Raw genomic sequence first — 20,942 nt, 5'->3', positions numbered from 1 at the left:
AAAATGTTATAATAATTGGATGTCTTCTCAGTAAAAGGACCCTACTCACCAAATATCATGGCCTTAACTGTAACAGTTACGCTCGGCGATGATGGATTAGTCAGTCATTCGGGAGATGTTATTTTATAATTATAGATAGATAGATAAAGATGTTTGTAATTCGTAATATAGCAAAAATATTAGCAAATCGCATGAAAAATGTAAATCTAAGGTTTGTTTATATCAACTCATTTGATTGGAATTTAGTGAAATAACTTGGTGGTAGGGCTTTGTGCAAGCCCGTTTGGGTAGGTACCACCCACTCATCAGATATTCTATCGCCAAATAACAGTACACTGCATTGTTGTGTTCCGCTTAGAAGGGTGAGGGAGCCAGTGTAATCACAGGCACAAGGGACATAACATCTTAGTTCCCAAGGTTGGTGGCGCATAGGTGATGTAAGGAATGGTTAACATTTCTTACAGCGCCTTTGTCTATGGGCGGTGGTGACCACTTACCATCAGGTGGCCCATATGCTCGTCCGCCAACCAATGCCATAAAAAAAAAGAAAAAACGATAAATTATGTCATCGATGGTCACAAATATAAACAATATTAACCACTCCTTACATCACATCAGTGCGCCTCCAACGTTGGGAAATGTTACGTCTGTTACACTGGCTCACCCTTTAAACTGTAACACAACAATATTACGTATTGGCAGTATATATGACAAGTCGGTTGTACTTACACAAAGACGAGCTTACACAAAGCCCTGTACGTTTAACGTACAACATTTCTCGTAGTATATATAATTTGGCCTACATTTTAAATCTGTAATCCGGGGATGTGCCCGGTATTTTGGAATTGATCACGCGGATTACTGAGGTTTAAATAGTTAATTTGTTAAATAACTAACTTAACATGCGGCTTTACCCAAAATTTATAAAACACAAACTTCCAACCCCCTTAGGGATTGAGTTTCGTAAAATCCATTCTTAGCGGACGGACAGAAAGACAGACATGACGAATCTATAAGGGTTCCGTTTTTTGCCATTTGGAAAAATGTTGTACGTAAACCGTACAAGCCCTACCGCAAAATGTGGGAAGAAAAATGAAAACGGTACTAATTCAGCTTGACCTGAACAAACTAACAAAATTTGTAACTTAAACAAAAGTTTGTAAAAATAATAGAGTTAATTCACTCACCCGCCCATTTGGCCAAATGGTCTGCAACTATAGGGCATTGCAAGCGAATCCAACATAAATATTCTTCAGCGCCAACAGAACAAGATCCTGAGAGCAATTGCAAGGGTACCATGTATTACGCCCTCATTATTTAAATCACTCAAACTTCACAACACTTTACTTTACTTTACTTTACACTATAACACTTTAATTTTCGACGTTAGGATTTTAATTATAGTAAAAAAAACACTTACTATTTATAATATTTATTAGTTAACACATCTTTCTCGTTTGTGTCCAGTCAAACGAATGGCTGGTTGTCCGACTCTAATTATAAGCTTAATTTCTAGTCAAAATAAAAACCGTATTATTAATCAAAATAAATATTTAAATCTAAACGGAAAGAATCAATTGAAATACTAAAATATTTTAAGGATATAGTTTGTGATTTATTAAAGTATCGTATATTTCCGCAATGTATTTAAATCTAAATAACTAAAGTCTGTAACACATGGTACATCACCAACAATGAAGTTCACGAGCACCTTGAAATGAAAACAATTAAAGAGGAAATTCGAAGTTTGGCAACTAAATACAAAGAGCGACCAATCCGTCACCCCAACGACCTCGCTCGCCAACTCACCATGGACAAAAATGTGAAACGACTGAAACGCCATCATATCTTAGAGCTAGAAGACCTAGCTAGCTCTGAGCAACAGATGTAGTGCCTCCAATGGGAAGCCGCTTCGCATGACAGCATCACTGAACAGAATTGCTTATAGCTCTAGGGCTGATTGCAAATACAAGCGAAAAAAAAAATCACTCAATTCAATTTAATAATTAAATCATTTATTATCCAATCAAATGTATTTGCACGAACTCAACGTTCCACCTTTGTGCTTATGCAAAGGGCTCTTTGAATATTGACAAAGACATTAAATCAACGACTTTAACCTGACTCCACCTTCGAGCGTCCTCTGGTCATAGTTAAGTTGAATATCAATTAAAATGCAAATATATGATTTAAATATCAATGCGGATTTAAAGCGTATCCTGTGAATATACTAATTTAATTGTTCAGTTTTTCATTAAAATAACAAAATATATCATTAATAAACTTCAAGTTCAGGTAAATAACATTCAATGAATAGGTCTCAATTTTTTACATTCAAAATTCAAATTCAATGAAACACGATTACTCTGAATGATTAAGTGAATGAATTTACAGCCTGTGCCACTCGGAATTATGTAATGAGGATCGATAAACCCAAACCTTTTTAGGTATTTAAATCTTATCGTGGAATACAAAAACTCACAAACATCAATATGAACCCACGCATTTTTCCTATTTTGTAGAGTCGGGTTATGAAGAGCTTGGCGTGGGTACTGGTTGGTATTCATATATGATATATAAAATAAATTATATAAATGATTATTACGTATATAATGTGATTAGCTAGCGAGCCGAACCGGCTTTGCACGGGTGCAAATGGTTACTAAAGAAAATGTTATGATATAACAATAATTTATACTCTACAGCCTTCGGGAAATGTACCTTTCTTCCAGTGAATTTTGAGGAGAGGAGATCACCTACATTTATAATATAGTAAAGAAAAAAAAAGTAACCACTGATATTCTAGTCAGTTTTTCTCAGTAACTATCCAACATATCTACATTTAATGAAACAAAATCCTTCACGACGTTTGTCTTTCTGAACGCGATAAACTCAAAAACTACTGAACGGTTTTTTATACCGTTATCACCTTTGGACGGAGCGATTCATGAGGAAGGTTAGGCGTATAAATCATAAAGGTATTGCGAATGTTAGCTGAAATACTACGATTGCTGAAGATGGCGGTAAAGTCGTACCGACTGGAAGCTTCACTGGCGTGCGTTGCGTGAAAGCAATACAGTTACATGTACTGTATAAACATTTTATTTAAACCCTTTGTTTTTTTATTGTATAGGTTGGCGTGCGGGCAAATGGGTCACTTGACGGTAATGGTCACCACCGCCCAAAGACAATGGCGCTGTAAGAAATATTAACCATTCTTTACATCGTCGACGCGCCTCCAACCATTTGCCCTTGTGCCTGTAGTTACACTGGCTTACTCACTTCAAACCGCCGGTAGAATATCTGATGAGTGGGTGGTACCTCCCCAGAAGGGCTTGCACAAAGCCCTACCACCAAGTAATGTTTACTGAACAAAACCAGGACGGAAAGCCAGCTTAAAATAAACTAGTATAAGTATGACATATCGTCCTTGTAATGCACTCTCGTGGGATTGCTGTTGTGGACACACTATTGTGCCGGCATCACATTTTATACGCTGGCGTTGTTGTTATTTACCTTCTTTTTTTCTTTTTATTTAATATTTTCATTTACTCTTTATCGAATACTTAGTAATTGATTACATTCCCCAATGTATATATGTATGTAGGCGAGATCATTTATGGTATTTACATTAAATCAAAATATACTTTATTCAAGGTACAATCAGTTTTCAATTTCACAAATAAGCGTTTTTGAATCGTCAATATTTAAACACTACCACCGTTATGGACTCCAGCGAGAAGAAACGTCAAGAAACTCGCACAGTTGTGTCCTGCGATGAAACCCGAGTTTAAATCCAGGCGTTTATTTTTAAAGTATTCATTTAATGAATAATAATAAACATAACATAATCAGCCTGTAAATTTCCCACTGCTGGGCTAAGGCCTCCTCTCCCGTTGAGGAGAAGGTATGGAGCATATTCCACCACGCTGCTCCAATGCGGGTTGGTGGAATACACATGTGGCAGAATTTCGTTGAAATTAGACACATGCAGGTTTCCTCACGATGTTTTCCTTCACCGCCGAGCACGAGATGAATTATAAACACAAATTAAGCACATGAAAATTCAGTGGTGCCTGCCTGGGTTTGAACCCGAAATCATCGGTTAAGATGCACGCGTTCTAACCACTGGGCCATCTCGGCTCTGAATAATAAGATTTATTTATTAATTTAGTCTTAATATACTTTTTTAAATTTAGTAAATAGTAAATTGATTATATTTCCCGGTATCTTATTATATATGCGTATACCATTGCCCAAAAACGTTCTCTGTACCGTATGCAAACGGAAAGTACGGGTTACAAGTTTATTCTTATTTCTTGTATTAATAGTATGTATATCAGGTTTTATGGAATATGTTTGTATATTCTTCGCCACTCTGAGGTCCCGGGGTCGATTCCCGGCCGAGTCGATGTAGAAAAAGCTCATTAGTTTTCTATGTTGTCTCGGGTCTGGGTGTTTGTGGTACCGTCGTTACTTCTGATTTTCCATAACACAAGTGCTTTAGCTACTTACATTGGGATCAGAGTAATGTATGTATGTCTAGTCTTAATAAATCTTTATTGTGATTGTATCTAGAGTATCTCTGTAACACAATTTATTTGTAATTATTCGATACATCAGTCTACGTATCTATTAATATAATTAAAGAATAAATCATTAAATTGCTTCGTTCGCTGTTGGTAATTAAAAAATGTAATCCTCTCATTTAATCTAAACAACATTAGTCGAACTTCCGAGCCATTTCAATAAGTTCTTATTGCGTAATTCACTGGCGTCCTTAATTTGGCTTAATGAGAGGGACGTAGAGGGGGAAAGAGAGGGATATAGTCATTAGATGTTGAAAACTGATATTGTTTAACCAAATGTGATAATCTCAAAACAAAAAGTTTTCATTTACGTATATTTTTGAACTACTTTATTGCAGAAGAGGGCCATTCGTGCAATTTATAACCTGGGCCCAAAAGATTCGTTAAGAGGTAAATTTAAAGAAATTAAAATAATGACTGTCGCTTCTCAATTTGTTTTTGATAATGTTATGTATGTACGCAAAAACATAAATGATTTTACCAGGAATTGTGACGTACATTCTATTAACACTACGAACAAGAATAAACTTGTTACTCCAAGTACCCGATTACACAGGGTTAGTAACTCTTTTTTGGGGCAATTTATACGTTTTTACAACAGGATCCCAGAAAACGTTCAAAATTATTTAATTATAAAATTCAAAAGAATCGTTAGAGTGTTTGTGTGCTAAAGGATATTACAACACTAATGACTTTTTAGTTGACTGCACACCTTGGGAATGAAATGATCGCCTCCAGGCTGTTTCAAATAACTAAAATATAATTATTATTGTACATGCAAAATGGAAAAAAAAAATATCCTACTGAGTTTCTTTCGCCGGTTCTTCTCAGGTCCGAGGTATTAAATTCCGAACCGGTGGTAGATTTTTGACTACCAATAAGCAAGTGTAAACACTTCTATATTCAATAAAGATTTTTGACTTTGACTTTGACTTTCATGTAAATTAACATTTCATGATCAAAACGTGTACGACGGTTTTGTATGTAACGTTTCATAATGTAAAGCTTCTGACACTTGGAGGCTCCTTAACTTTTATGACAACTGACAAGTATGTGACTTATATTGAGAATTGCAACAGCAAAATATATATAATTCTTAAATTCTTCAGAATAGTATTTTATCTTTGTTATGTCTTATTTTCAATTATTAATATATTATAATTACAATTTAGTTATTAAAATGTGATTTTATATAGGTTAGTTTAGTTTTATATTTTTGAAGGTCAGTGTTGTTTACACCTTCAATGACGTATCATTTCGAACGTTACCTATATCAGTTAAAATTAAGTGTTTATTGATGAGTTGATGGCATAAATATTTCACTACCTAAATAAATAAAATAAAAAAGATGAAAAGTTTTTTTTAACACAAAATATTTAAAAATAAAACCCTGAGTTATTTTATTGATATAACTAGGGATATACTTTTAAGAAGAAATAAGTGTAAAGAGATTTTTGTTGAATAAATTGTTTTGATATCACAGTATTAAATACGTAAAATGGTTACGCGCGCGCTAGTTACAATGAGCGAGCCCGAGATGAGCAATTAAAACGTTCAATTACTTAAACTATTAAATAAGAATAAAAATTAGCCTAGTGTCTACTGCTCGACTGAGCCAGAAGTGAAGTCTCCTTCGTACTCGGTACTGATCGGTGGTCTTGATTTTGCAACTCGTACGAGTCCCACGTTATGTCTTACGAAGAATTATTGAATTCCCGGCGATCGCTTTGGTGGTCTTCGTGTTGTATTGCACATATTGCTCCAGTAACGTGTTACGAGAACTCTTGAGGTGGAATGACGATGGGAAATATATTGCGAAAACTATACACCGCTGAGTTACTAATACTCTAGTCTAGTGAATTTATAACAGGCTGTTACAAAGACATCATTTATTATTTTTATTTATGTACAAGAAATATTGCAGCATGAGGAGTGTGTGTGTGGGTAATAAGGTGCCGTTGATAGGAATACAAATATTAAACAATACATTCAGCAAAGTAACCTAACAGCCTGTAAAGATCCCATTGCTGGGTTAAGTTCTGTGCTCTAGAGGAGACGATTTTATCTAATTCTTCTTCCCTTTTAGTAACAAGTAGTTCAATTATTGGATATGCATGTTTCAGATTTCAGCTCACGAATACAGTTATAAACACAAAATAAGCACATGAATATTCAGTGGTACTCGCCCGGGTTTGAACTCGCAACCTTTTCTTAACACTCACAAAACCTCATCAATAATCCCTCCTATATGACGTTTTTTTTACTGACGTCTGTCTATCGTTTACCCATTCTCCTGTTTTAATTCAAGTGTTGACTTGATGTTTCTTAATAACTACTAGTGGGTCTCCCGCGAAACTTCCCGTTTATTCAAAAGATGAAGAAGAACCAATGACAAGGTTTGTTTTGATTTCATTTCACTGTAAACTGCAAGTCACTCATCTACATTCGGCGTCAGAATGATGAAACTTTATTTAAATTAAATCTTTAATGTCAAATAGTAGACATTGGTTCAGTTTGAATTTGTCAATGACCATTTACTTTGATTTTGTTTACTGTCTAACCTAACTTACCGACCAGTAACTTTTACCCGCTGTCTGAAATTAATTCTTTGATAAATTCTAACAATTCAGTTAACTGAAATCAAGATTCCTCTTCAATTTTAGCTCCAGTCCATCTACTGCTTAAAATGAGACCATAACCGATTTTTTATGTGACAGCTATCGTCCCATAACCACTGGGACAAAAATCGGCTTACGCTGTTACCATAAAAGTAACTATTGTCCTGAATACGTCGACCGGGTGGTGTTTTGTTAAAACCAGTTTTTATGTCATCGTTGATTCGACGTTAGAAAGAAAAAGGAAGAAGAAGAAATAGACAACTTTGTTATAGTAATTACCCCCTAAACAACATTCATAAGTTAATAAATCCGAGCTAAAAAAATGTGTTTTTTGTAATGCCTAACTGGAATAAGCTACTAAACCAATATAAACAAAACTTATACGAAAGGATGCAGCGTTATATAAGTTCAATTTAGACTATTGAAAGAATGAGCGTTATTTTCACGTTCTTTGAAATGATTATATTTTCTCCAAAGTGTTGATCTTCAAATACTACTCGACAATAAATTTTATGTCGAAGTAGTATTTGAAGATCAACACTTCAAATACTACTCGACAATAAATCCGACAAAGTAATCGTGTCACCGTAACTTTATGACGTCAACTTAACTAGGAAAGAGCAAAACTATTCTAAGGCAGCGAATGGAAACTTAATCTAATTCAATTCCTTTGTCGCTCTTTGAACGAACATTTGTTCTTTCGTGCACTTATTCCAACATCAACTTAGGTTCGCTGTTCACAAACGAAGCGAAGATATATTTACTTGGTGAGGGCTTTGTGCAAGTCCGTCTGGATAGGTACCACCCACTCATCAGATATTCTACCGCCAAATAGCAGTACTCAATATTGTTGTGTTCCGGCTTGAAGGGTGAGTGAGCCAGTGTAACTACAGACACAACGGACGTAACATTTTGGTTCCCAAGGTTGGTGATGTAAGGAATGGTTAATATTTCTTACAACGCCATTGTCTATGGGCGGTGGTGACCACTTACCATCAGGTGGCCCATATGCTCGTCCACCTCCCAATATCATAAAAAAAAGAAAAAATATCTTTGCGCATTATATTTAGTTGTATATATTTTAAATTTATAAAATGTTCTAAAAAAAATATTCAAACAGCATCATAACCTCTATGGATTTTTTTTAACATTACATTAACAGCCTGTACATTCCCACTGCTGCTACAAGCCTTTGAGGTGAAGGTTTGGAGCATATTCCACCACGCTGCTCCAATGCGGGTTGGTGAGATACACATGTGGCAGAATTTCATTGAAATTAGACAGCTGCAGGTTTCCTCACGACGTTTTCATTCACCGCCGAGTACGAGATGAATTATAAACACAAATTAAGCTAATGAAAATGCAGTGGTGCTTGCCTGGGTTTGAACCCGAAATCATCGGGTAAGATGCACGTGTTCTAACCACTGGGCTAACTCGGCTATAACATCAACCGTAATATATTCTAGGAATGATTTATGGGTAGTTATATTCATAGCATCGCATTGCCTCTGTGAACGTCGGGTCTAAATTCAATTTTTAATACGTATGAGGTACCTGTTCGTCGAGAAATGCTTTTATTGCATTTCGCCGTGTAACACGGACCTGCTTGCTTTTAACTTCAATCTAGTTCAATTATGGTTTTCAAGCGACCCGTATGTGAACAGTAATGTTTACTTTAACATATATATCGAGAGTTTCATGATTCCTTTCAATAGTTTCATGCGTATTTTGTGAGCGTACTTGGTGCTAATCGAATTATTATTTTATGATTACTTTGTACCTAGACGTTTTAGACAAAATTTGGGTCATTTTTGTATTTTAGCTTAATGTGTACAGTTTTACTTTTACTCAAGGAGGCACAGTGGTTAGAAAGCGTGAATGAGGACCGATAATCGCGTGTCAGATCCGAGCAAGTTCCGCTAAATTTTTACGAACTTAATTATTTTTAAAAATCTCATCGGTGTAGGAACATATTGCGAGGGAATCTTTGTGAAACGAATGCAATTTTTGTCACCAATCCGCAATGAATCAACGAGGAATATAAAGCCCCAAGCAGGAGGTGTTTCTACTTACCAGAGATGGCTTTTGTCTAATGTGAGCTCACGTACTCATAATCCGACGAAACGACTAATTTGCAACGACCGAAGAGTTCAGGCTTCACATCAACGGCTAAACGTGCTTTCCGAGGCACAGGTACACACATCCAACTTCTAGACACCGAGCTGCAACTGAGAATTTTGCGACGGAAACACCAAATAACTAGGTTTACCCTGGGTTTGAACTCAAGACTGCAAAATCTGCAGCCTTATATTTATTGATTAGACTAACGAGGCAGTTTAAATTAATATTGTAGAATAAATATCACTCTATCAATGCTATAGCTGTATTATAATTAAAAAACAAAAGACCGTCTTTCATTTAATTCTTGAAAATACAGGACAAGACCCTTATCAGGTCATTGACAACAATAGGCATTCATTATGAAGACCATAATAATCCCTGTGCAATTTAAATGTGCAATTGGGTATACGATCGGCACGAAACAGTACCCAATTAACTTTTTCTATAAATTAGATATTTGAAAAACAGAAGACAACATTTTCAAAGTTAAATCAATCCGATAAAATTTCAAACATGTGGAACAGTGGTCACAATAAATGTAAATTGCCCATAAACAGACAGGGTCGCCCGAAGGCCATACCTAATCCTAACCGCTTAAGGGAACCCTATTTGGGTTAAGGATCAGTAACGGGCTTCATAAAGGAGGTAACAAGTTTAACGCGCACTTTCCACAGCGTATATAAAAATCTGGAGCCCTCTCAACAAACACATAGCTCGTCCGTGTATGTCAATGGGAACGTCTAACGCTGACATACATCGTTGCGCAGTATCGGCACCTTTACATGTTGATTATCATAATTATCGTGTTCAATATCGCATGACAACGATGTTTACTTATTACATTTGTAAATCGAATGGCGTTGGCTATGATATCACAGAAATATTGGATTTCAATAGAAATATGTTTCTCAATTGTTGAAAGGGAAAACATGGCATCCATTTTTTTTTCTTGGAAAAATATGTTCCAAAAATTCGTTAGATCGATTTTCATAAAATCTGAATTAGGTTTAAGTAACATAATGCGTGCAATTAAATCGGTTGCTAATAATTTTAATATTATGGAGTACGTCACGAAAAGGTACACCAACAATATATTTTCTATAAACCATACAATTCGCCTCTAGGTAGCTTAAGGAATGGAAAATTTGAAACTTCGGACCATCTTCGATCCTGAACCCATTATAATAACTTCCCACTGGTAAATAAATATAAACTGATATCACTTATTAACGCTGTTCAATGTGACCCCTACTGTCTGTCATTTTTATCTGTCACTAGCGCTCGTCACGACTTTGCTCGGCTAAATTTAAAATGCACAGCATATTGTAGCCTTTTATACACAGTTACGAAAGAAACTATGACTTCAAAAGTCTTTGTGAAATTCGAATGCACTTACTTGATATAGGAAGGCAGACTTCATGATAAGTCTACTACCCAATGACATCGGAAATGTAGGAAATAGTAACCATACCTTAAATCGTCAATATACAAAACTTGGGGCCAATGGCAATGTCTATGGGTGGAGCTGACCACTTAACATCGGGTCTACCTTTATTTAATGTAGAAGTCACTAAAATAAACGTAAATAAAAAGAAACCGGGCTAGACGACATTATACGTTCGCGAAGCAATACTTCCGAGTGTCGGTAATCGGGTTTCGCCTTTCAGCACTTATTGCATTTGCTCGCATTATTTTTAAGTAGTTCGATTTTACAAGAAAATAGCTTTTAACGATATCGGCTTATTGGTTTAGGCGACCCATTTATTTAGTTAATATAATGCCTTTTGTTTTGTTGTTACAATACAAAGCCACGGAAGCCTATTATGTTAAGTAAATTGCAACGTATTGTCCCCTTGTGAGGGACAAAGGTGACATGTGAGGTGACATAGATCGAGGATGATATTTGGGAAATTGGGACCAAGGTTACGCACAACAGCCGTCTATAGCATTAAGTTTCAAATTCACGGTGTAAACACGTTGATGGGTTAATAAGTGACACTAATTAGTCGGGCCATTCTTCCATTTTCACTACTGAATTAGTTAACAATTTATTTAAAATAAATTGTTAACTAATTCAGTAGTGTTCTGTTACAGAGAATGATTTGGACCTTCCGCTACACAGCTCCACTGTAGATCGGCAGGTTCATGGAGATCTTTCATCCGATAGATGCATACTTCTTCATAATGTTCGCCTATATATAATATATATATATCCAATTATACCAAAAATGTACAAATACGTAGATTTAATAAACCTTGTTCGCCATTTTATGTTTCTGTGTCGTAATATAACTTAAGAGCCATTTCGCTCGTGACTTCCCTCCCCCCTGAGAGTTCGTCCATATCTTGAATAAAAAGATCGTATATCAACTCCTGTAATTTAACAAGTCTCTTGAATTTACTTATAACATTAAACCTGCAGATTATTACATTTTATTTCATGCTGAAGAACGAAAATTTCTTAGATATTTTTCTTAGATACAGTTATGTCGTGATGGCCCAGTGGTTTTAAATGTGTTTGTGTCTATAATTCATCTCGTGCTCGACGGTGAAGGGAAAACATCGCGAGGAAACCTACATATGACTAATTTCAATGGAATTCAGCCTCATGGGTATACACCAACCAGCACTGGAGCAGCGTAGGAAGGGGTAACTATTTTTAATTCATAATTGTATATATTTAATGTTAATAATTCTTATGTAAATAAAAAGTAGTGACTTTTTTCCATCACTTCAAATAAAAATGTTAAGCAGTTGCTTATTTTTATTGACACAATTATCTCTTTACTTTTAAGCTTAAAGCTTGTGTAAAGTGTTCAGGGAACCGCTGTTCATCGACGATTTGGTTTTCACATCGCTTAGCGGCACCGTGTGTGCGGCTTAGACAAGATCCTAAAGCGATTATTAAAATGTATGGAAATGACATACTCGTATGTATGTTTTTGATTTATCACGTGCCAGCGATCGATAATCGCTCATTTTAACCGTTTAACCTCTTTGACATTGTGTTTCAATCAACTGACAGATAATTCATTTGGACGAAAACGAAATTCGAAATCGCTTCGACAATTTTTGGAGGTACTTCATCCAGCCTGCCTGTCTGACTATTGAGTACTTAATGAGGCTACGTCATACTTTAAGCTTGATATCATTTAAAAATGGTGTTACTTCTGGAAAAAAAAAACCAAAATATTTTAAAAACTTTCATTGTATTTAAGTGTAAAGTTTTAATTAATAATTGAAGGTAAAGAATTGGTTTAATATTTTATTGTAATTTGATCCAATAAATTGATTTAGCAAAATCAAATTGCCTATAGTTATAGCATGCAACAAGAGATCTGTCTTTAAATGCCTTGATCTATTAGCTAACTGATAAGACTTCAGAATTCGGAATGCTGTGTGCAATCCCCGGTCGGGCTGATAAAAAGTTATTGAGTTTTTCAGTAGAGTAATATTTCTCAGGTTGCTTAATGTTGTGAAACTTGGTACTTATACTACCGAATCTCAGAAAGCGAAAGAACCGAGACGGCCCAGTGGTTAGAACATCTTTATCGATTCCACGAATCACAAGTCTTTCATATGCCTTATTGTGATTTGATTCATCTCGTGTTTTGCATGTGTCGGTGTGTTAATGTTTATGTAATAAACGTGTAGTAGACATGTGTGCTACCGACAAACAATGTTTGTTTGCCTTTACCCTAAGTGCCGGTACGAAAGATCCTCTTCTAACCTTTTTTCACTGGTGGAAAGATAATTTATATGTATATTATATATATATTTTTATGAATAATTAACATCCTTGCGAAGCCAAAACGATACTATTATGAAATTTATGTATTTTTTGGATATTTATTTTTTATATATTCTTTTAACAAAATTTTAACAAATGGTAAATTATTTTTCCAGAATTTTTTCGAAAAATTATGAATAATATTTTTATCTTTAAAGACTGTTGCTATAAAATATATTCCATTTGACAAATACCGGGCAAATTTTCATTTCATATATTATGATGTAACAAACAAAAAAAGGAGGTCTAATTTAATAGTATTTTTTTGTTATTTACATCAGAACTCTGTTCTTCATCAACCGATATGAAATTATATTCTTATTTTTGAAAGTGTTTCTTTAAATTCCCCACAGACGTGCTGTCTGTGCCGTTGCTGTCTCTTACTAATACTTTGATTGTTTCTTGGCAGACGGCATCACAATTTTCGAACAGCATTTTGTAAGAAAATACGATGTACGTACATTTGTACAATAAAAAGGTTGGATAATTGTTACTTTTTTGGAAAGGAATTCTTCCCGTTTAATCACATTTAAATTAAGCGTCGGTTATTTTTTTTTAAATTTGAAGCTTAAGCTAAAACATATTTTTTATAAATAAAACTTTAATAATGAACACTTTTGCACAGTAATTACATAAAAAATCAAAAGCAAAATATTTATTCAATATAGAATCGTTATACGGGCGTATTGAATGACAAAAATCGTTTTTCCGAAGCGATACGACTTTAAGAAAAGAATTTTTCCTTTTTTCTTAAAAACCGGCAACGCAAGTCAACCGGTTTTGCACCAATGGGCGGTGGTAATAACTTTCCATGAGATGAGCCTCCAATGCCAACTAACCATAAAAAAATATATGCAACCGTTTCGAAAATAAACGCCTCAGACCTAAGTATTTCTCAAATAATGTTTGATGTAAACTTAGGGAATTGCATTTATATAATATTTTATAATTTAAAACGTACAACATTTACATAGCTGGTGACCTAAATGAATAAATAATCCTCAGAAATAACTCGAGGCGTCTATGCGAGGGTTCTTTAGGGTATCGTCTTTATTACTGAAGGTGTGGTGGAAAGGATGATTGTTATCATATCACGAATACAACTTTTTATACCGGCTTGGATAGAATGAGGTCACTCGGTTTTATACTAGCGATCCGCCCTGGCTTACTTCGGTACAGATAACGAAAACACCAATTCATTTCGTTAATACAACGTATAAATAATCCGCGTGACTTTCGTTCTTTTTCTTTTTCTTGTCTTAGTTGTTTAAGTACGCAAATCTAAATAAAAATAAAAATACTTTACTAGAAACCGAAGAGGTTTCTAGTGTGATGTAAATAAGCACATTTTTTTTGCGCTTACACTGCAAACGCTGGCTGAACCCTACTAGATAGAACAAAATAATGTACTACAGTATTGTACACCCTAAAAAGGTCTACAAAAAAGTCTTGGATGGTATATCTCTATCTCTTAGGGATAATCCACAATAAACATTTTTTTTGTTTACTTTTTACGAGGAATAATGGCTTATTTTTTAAGCGAGACAGCTTTAATCCTTATCCAATTAAATACCTTAAATACATTGTGCACTGAATATAGATCAATATGGCCCTTTACAGCATGTAATTTAAATGAATATTTTCGAAGATATTACAGATTTAAAACGCACGCGTTGCAGGCAGTTTGTATTGTCTAATTACTGTAAAACTGTGAACGTTGTCTATAAAAACATACTCTAGTATATTTAGTATCAGCATTGCACCAGTGTGAAGACGGGGCAATATATTATACTCAATAGCACTCTGGAATAATGTAGCTTTTTACCAGTGAAAATATATTTGGAATTAGATTATTAGTTCCGGAGATTAGCCCCTACATACAAATAAACAATTCAAGCTCTTTGTAATATTACTATAGGTTCAAGTTTAACGTTCATAATACTTTCGAATCGTCTCCTTACATGACAATATTATGTTATTTCTGTAACCTAGACACCAGCTCAAGAATACCTACTTTAATTTGCTGGTAAGAAACTCAGTTGGAACTCTTTTCTACCATTTTAATTACGAAGTCATTGATTTAAAATATATATATACAGGGTATAATTAAAAAAACAAAAATCGTTATCAAATTTGTCTTGCAGATTATTTTAAAAACATTACCGTTTTCTTAGCTCAAGTTCTTGTTCGACGTGACTTCCGCTTTTGCGTATGCAAGTCTTTACTTAACTTAACGATTTTTTTTTTGTTTTTAAGTCATTTTTGTGGTAAAAATTCAAAAATATTTTGATAAAATATCGTTTTCCATCTCGCATTTTAAAATTTGGACCGATAAATAATTACTGTTTTAATATTTATAAATGACCATTGTTTATTTTTTTTTATAAATCAGAAGAAAAAACGAGATTTAAATTGTTAATTTTTTTTTAAATAAATTTTAGTACCTGCACTTTTGACTTTTTTTGAAAAAAGCTAATAAACGTGATTACTCAAAAAATGGTTCACTTTGCGTCATGTATATGGGGGTTAAAATTATCGCAACTGATCACCTCTATTGCCTCCTAACGGGAATACGACTAACCCTGTATATAGTCGCAGAATTGATTTGATTTTGCGGAGTCAGAAATTTGTAAGCTTATCCTTACTGCTCGTATTTAATGTTCATGATCAACAGTGATTATCACAGATTGTATCAAAATGATCAACATCGTCTAATAGTTCTATATTATATATATATATGTAGATACTTTAGGTACTATAAGATCACACAGGGACTCAATTCTGATCTTTCAACAAGCTCTATTCATTAAATAATGAATTATGTATCTCCTTTATCTGACAGCGTTTTTACTCTTTTTATTTTAATGTAAGAAAAAGGACTTCGACATATTACTCAAATTTTCATAATACGTTAATATGTAAAAAAAATTAACCGACCGACGTTCAGTGCGGTTCGTTTCCATATAATCATCGTTCCATAATATCCATTAAACAGTAAACTGTAATAAAATTACCCCATACAAGTGTCTGTCTTACCCCGTCTGGGTAGGAACCGCCCACTCGTCTTAAATTTTACTGCCAAACACCAATACTCAACATTGTCGTGTTTTGATATGAAAGTGAGCCAGTGTAGTAGTAGTGTAACAGACACGAGGGATATAACATCCCACGTGTCCAAGGTTGGTGGAGCATGGACGTCGGAGGGAATGGATTATATATCTTATTTATTTATTTATTTTATTTAAATGCTTTATTGACCACCATAAAGTTAATGGGACAAAAGGCGGACTTAATGCCTGAAGGCATTCTCTGCCAGTCAACCTTTAGGTCAAACAGAAAAACCATGAAGGCGGTAATTAAATTAATTAACAATATATAACAATATATGCACATACTTATATAAACCTACATAAAAAAAAAACATATACATACATATCCATATAGTATCTACAAAATAAACATTGATATATACTGTCTATCGTAAAAACATATATATAATATAACAATAGTTAATTTAATAATAATAGTACATAACAGAAATCATAAGAGCTAGGGGCTTTCTGACAATATGTGCTCACGTAGACGAGTTTTAAAAGTAAATTTTGAGGTAGCTTTTCTAATATGTTCGGGTACTTTGTTCCATAATCGGACAACTTGAACGGAGTAGGAATAAGAGACGAAACCGGAAGTGGGAGTAGGGACAGAAAGAAGGTAAGAATCCTTAGAACGTTGTTGACGATTGTGGTTATCACAAAGAAATTTGAATTTGCCTTTCAAATAATCGGGAGAGAGGGGATCAAAGAGAATAGAGAAAAGATCTTACAAAGCCAATGAGTACATATGCGCCCATAGACACAAGATTACCTAATATGTATTTTTAAAAAATGTAAGCAATTGCAACAGACGTTTCTGAAGTGAAACGTTCTTACGTAACAATCATTATTCTCGCAAGTTCATATAATGTACGCTTAAATTCGACCACGTTGTTTTTCTCCATGAATGTTTAAATACATGACATATTTTGTTTGTTTCAGTCGGATGGGCGTAACCAGGCTTCCAAGATCCAATCATCTCGCCCCTCCCCTGAACACGTCGCAGGTTTGGTTAATACACTTATACAGTTGGTAATCGCTCAGCAAGAACTTGTTTCTTTAAGATATATAAATCTCTACATAGTATAAAACAGAGTCTCTTCCCGCCGTCTGTATGTTTAATGCAATTTTCACCAGTACAAAGAATGATTCAAGGGGAAAATTTTTATGTATAATACGTACATATTATACTAGAGTTGATTTTCAACTTTTGAAATATTTCTTTTTGTTTTTTTATCTAAATCTTGTATATTGTTGTATTGTATAATGAACTTAACAAATATAATTTAATTTGTATATTTATATTTACGTATTGTGAGCAGGAGCGTCACCCGTGCGACGCCATGCACGCCGATATTCATTTAAGCAGCGCGCCTGGACTGAAAGTTCGATTATGTATATACATCGGAAAGTATATTCTACCAAGAAAAACCGATACCTCAGTAGTTACTCTTTTCCACCATTTTAATTACAGAGTATGTCAGTAAAGTACAATTATATATATATATATATAATAGAATCTAGAATATCTAGAATAAATAAATACTCGTAATTGTAAGTCCACGCTTTTTATATTTTATATAATCTTGTATTGTATTGACTATTCCTTATAACGCTAATGCGCCACCAAACTATAAAACTAAGATGTTATGTCCCTCGTGTCTGTGATTACTGGCCCGTCTAACTGAAGGAAAACAATACTAAAGAGTCCTGTTCAAATGTAAATCCAGTCTGTAAATGTAGAAATCTAGAATATTCAATAGTTTTGTCAACAAAACTTCACATACCCTATGAGAGAAAGATCAGCTCAATTAATTGGGACGGACGTCCTTAAAATTCACGTAAACGATTTGACTTCAAATAACAAATGAAAATGAGTAAAATATTGTTAAATGGTAAATAGTCACCTCGCAGTACGCGCTCCTCTCCGTGAAGACACTATTCTCCACGGAAGCGTTATCATCATGTTCAAACACTTGTACACGAACCAATCACAAATGCTAACACCTACCGTGTTAGCATTTGTGAAGGACGATATCCTTACACGAGCGGATTCCCACGGGCCGCGACGAAAATACAAGATTCGAATGTCACTGTAAATACGAAATTAACATTTGTTATATTATTTAGAACTCCTTCATTTTGCAGACTTTTAAAATTCCTCGATCATTACTTACGCAAAACTCGTCTCGTCTACTTAAAGAAGGAGCTCGGATATTTTTCCATCACGCTGTTCTAATACGAGTTGGTAAATAGGCAATTCGCAGAATTTCTTACGACATATGCTGGTTTCCTCACGATATTTACCTCCACCGTCAACAGTCAAATGCAAATAAAAACTCTATTGTTCTTCGGCTGATTCGATGCAGAAGTCATCAAGTTGGGTTGAAATCTTTTCCGTCCACTGGGCCATTTGAGATGTATATACCTGTTACGTCCTGAATAAACTGGACATTTGAATGTGTTGATACAGAAGTTCCTTGTGCTAGGTCCAGAAGGCGGTATGACAGTGGCCCGCGGTGACGGCTCCCCGGAGCGGCTCGGCGGCGCGCTCCGTCGGCTCCATTACCGCGCCACGCGACGAGCTCACTCCGCAGCAGCCAGACATCATTCATCAACCCCTAAGGTCAGTGACCCAAGACGATAACGAGGCGAAAAATGTGTAACACAATCCTCCAATTTTTCATAATTAAAAAAGCGTTTTTCATTATAATTAATTAAAATATTATACTCGACTTTGATGTTACATCGAAAAACAAAATATATAAGCTTTGTCGAAAAATCACCTTCATTGAATAGATTTATAAAATTTTATCTATTTAATAATATAAGATAAAAATCTTGGTTTGACTGCGTACCCAAATTTGAATTTATTAAGGAACTCGTAAAACGCAGATTCCTGACGCATCGGAAAATTTTATTTCGTGAATTTCTCGACCCGAAAAGGTTCCCAGTATTACTTTCATATATTTTATTATGATTTGAAAGATGAACTATAACACGAAGAAAATGTTTTTCCATTATTCAAATATTTTGTATCGGAACTGTCGGCGCTGTGTCACGGGTTTATTGTCATCTATTCCACGTGAATACTCGTCTATTGAGACGGTACTTCGCAATCTGGGCTTACTCATAATGTTTCCGTAAATATAAACGATTGGAGATATTATTTGGGAGAATTTGAGCGAAGCGATCTATCACAGAATATCTTTGTTGTGTTTTTGTAAAGAAATTTCTTAACACGCCGTCCAAAGATATTGGCGTTTTAAGAAATATTAACCATCCGTTAATATTTCTTAACTCAATCCGCCACCAAATATAGGAAATAAGATGTTATTTTTATAAGATTTATGTTATGTACTTGGTAGTGGGGTTTTGTGGAAGCCCGTCTGGGTAGGTACCATACACATCCTAAATTCTACGGCCAAGCAGCAATAAATACTATTGTTGTATTTCGGTTTGAAGAGTGAGCCAGTGTAGCTACTGGCACAAGGAACATAGCATCTTAGTTAGCGAATTGGCGATGTAAGGAATGGTTAATATTTCTTACAGCGCTAATGTCTATGGGCGGTGGTGATAACTTACCACGAGGTCGCTGATTTCACCGTCCGCCTGCCTATATCATTAAAAATAATTGCGTAACGTGTTGATTTAATTTTAAAAGAAAACTAAATTGTTGAAAGCAGAAATCGAATGAATGTTTTTATTTCCGTGCACATGTGTACAGTTTTTAAGCACGACACTCAACTAATGCATGCCGATATAATTTAACTTGGATATGTGTAAACAGATCTTTATTCACTATTCAAAAACGAAAAGATATTTGTAATCTTAGTACTAGACACTCCTTGCGGGATGTGTTGTGTGATGTCTAACGCTTCAATATGTTTTAAGCAATATGTATATCCAGATATATATAATACTGACAGACAGACAGAGGGTAGTGAGTCTTTGTGCGAGCCCGTCTGAGCACCCAATTATCAATTATTGTAACGTCCAACAGCAGTATTTAGTATTGTTGTGTTCCGGTTGTATCTACTTCTCGGTAGAATCTACATTCCAAACCGGTGGTAGATTAACTTAATATAGTTTGTAAAATAACGATTCAAAAGCGCTTGTAAAAGCCTACTTGAATTAAGTATATGTTTGATTTTTTTTTACTTCTAAAATTTCTTCTGTTCTGGAATTGAACTTTGGTCTCTCGGGATAATTTGAATTGGCCCACCCTACTATTGTCTTAATGATTATCAGTGATAATCATTGTATGTGCACAAGAAGTAAGGATAAGCTTAGAACGCCAAATTTCCGACTCCGCAAAGTCAATAAATCATTCTTGGGACAAGGTATCCGATTCTATAATAAAATCCGCAGACATTTTTAACTTTGCCGTTTCATTGATTCAAGTCAATTGTTAAAAATACATTGGTAAAGAAGGCATATTATTCGATACAAGATTATATTGATGATAGAGGCGTGGAATTAATGCTTGTTGACTTCCCGGCAGGATATATAACATACATATATAATTGTATTTAACTAACAACATGACTGTATTTTTAGATGTTGAAAAAGAGTAACTACTGAGTTTCTTGCCGGTTCTTCTCGGTGGATTCTACATTCCGACCCGGTGGTAGCTTTACTTTAAATAGTTTGTTAAATGACGATTCAAAAGTGCTTGTAAAAGCCTACTTGAATAAAGTATATTTTGGTTTTGATTTTTGATTTTTACTAT

At 34.7% G+C, this 20,942-nt stretch overlaps 1 protein-coding gene across 2 annotated transcripts in view; it reads left to right on the top strand.

The window, feature by feature from the left end:
* LOC113392859 (uncharacterized) overlaps positions 1-20,942 on the top strand; it is a 156,418-nt gene that overhangs the window by 23,603 nt on the left and 111,873 nt on the right. For both annotated transcript variants that reach the window (XM_064219052.1, XM_064219051.1), the window contains exons 2-3: positions 17,153-17,216; positions 18,700-18,836. In XM_064219052.1, coding sequence (XP_064075122.1) covers positions 18,714-18,836 — 123 coding nt within the window. In that variant the 5' untranslated portion in view covers positions 17,153-17,216; positions 18,700-18,713. The remainder of the gene's footprint in view (positions 1-17,152; positions 17,217-18,699; positions 18,837-20,942) is intronic.

Source organism: Vanessa tameamea, chromosome 25 (assembly GCF_037043105.1).
Source record: "Vanessa tameamea isolate UH-Manoa-2023 chromosome 25, ilVanTame1 primary haplotype, whole genome shotgun sequence".
In the NCBI taxonomy this organism is placed as follows: Eukaryota; Metazoa; Arthropoda; class Insecta; order Lepidoptera; family Nymphalidae; genus Vanessa; species Vanessa tameamea.
This window is presented reverse-complemented; position numbering and strand designations above follow the sequence as displayed.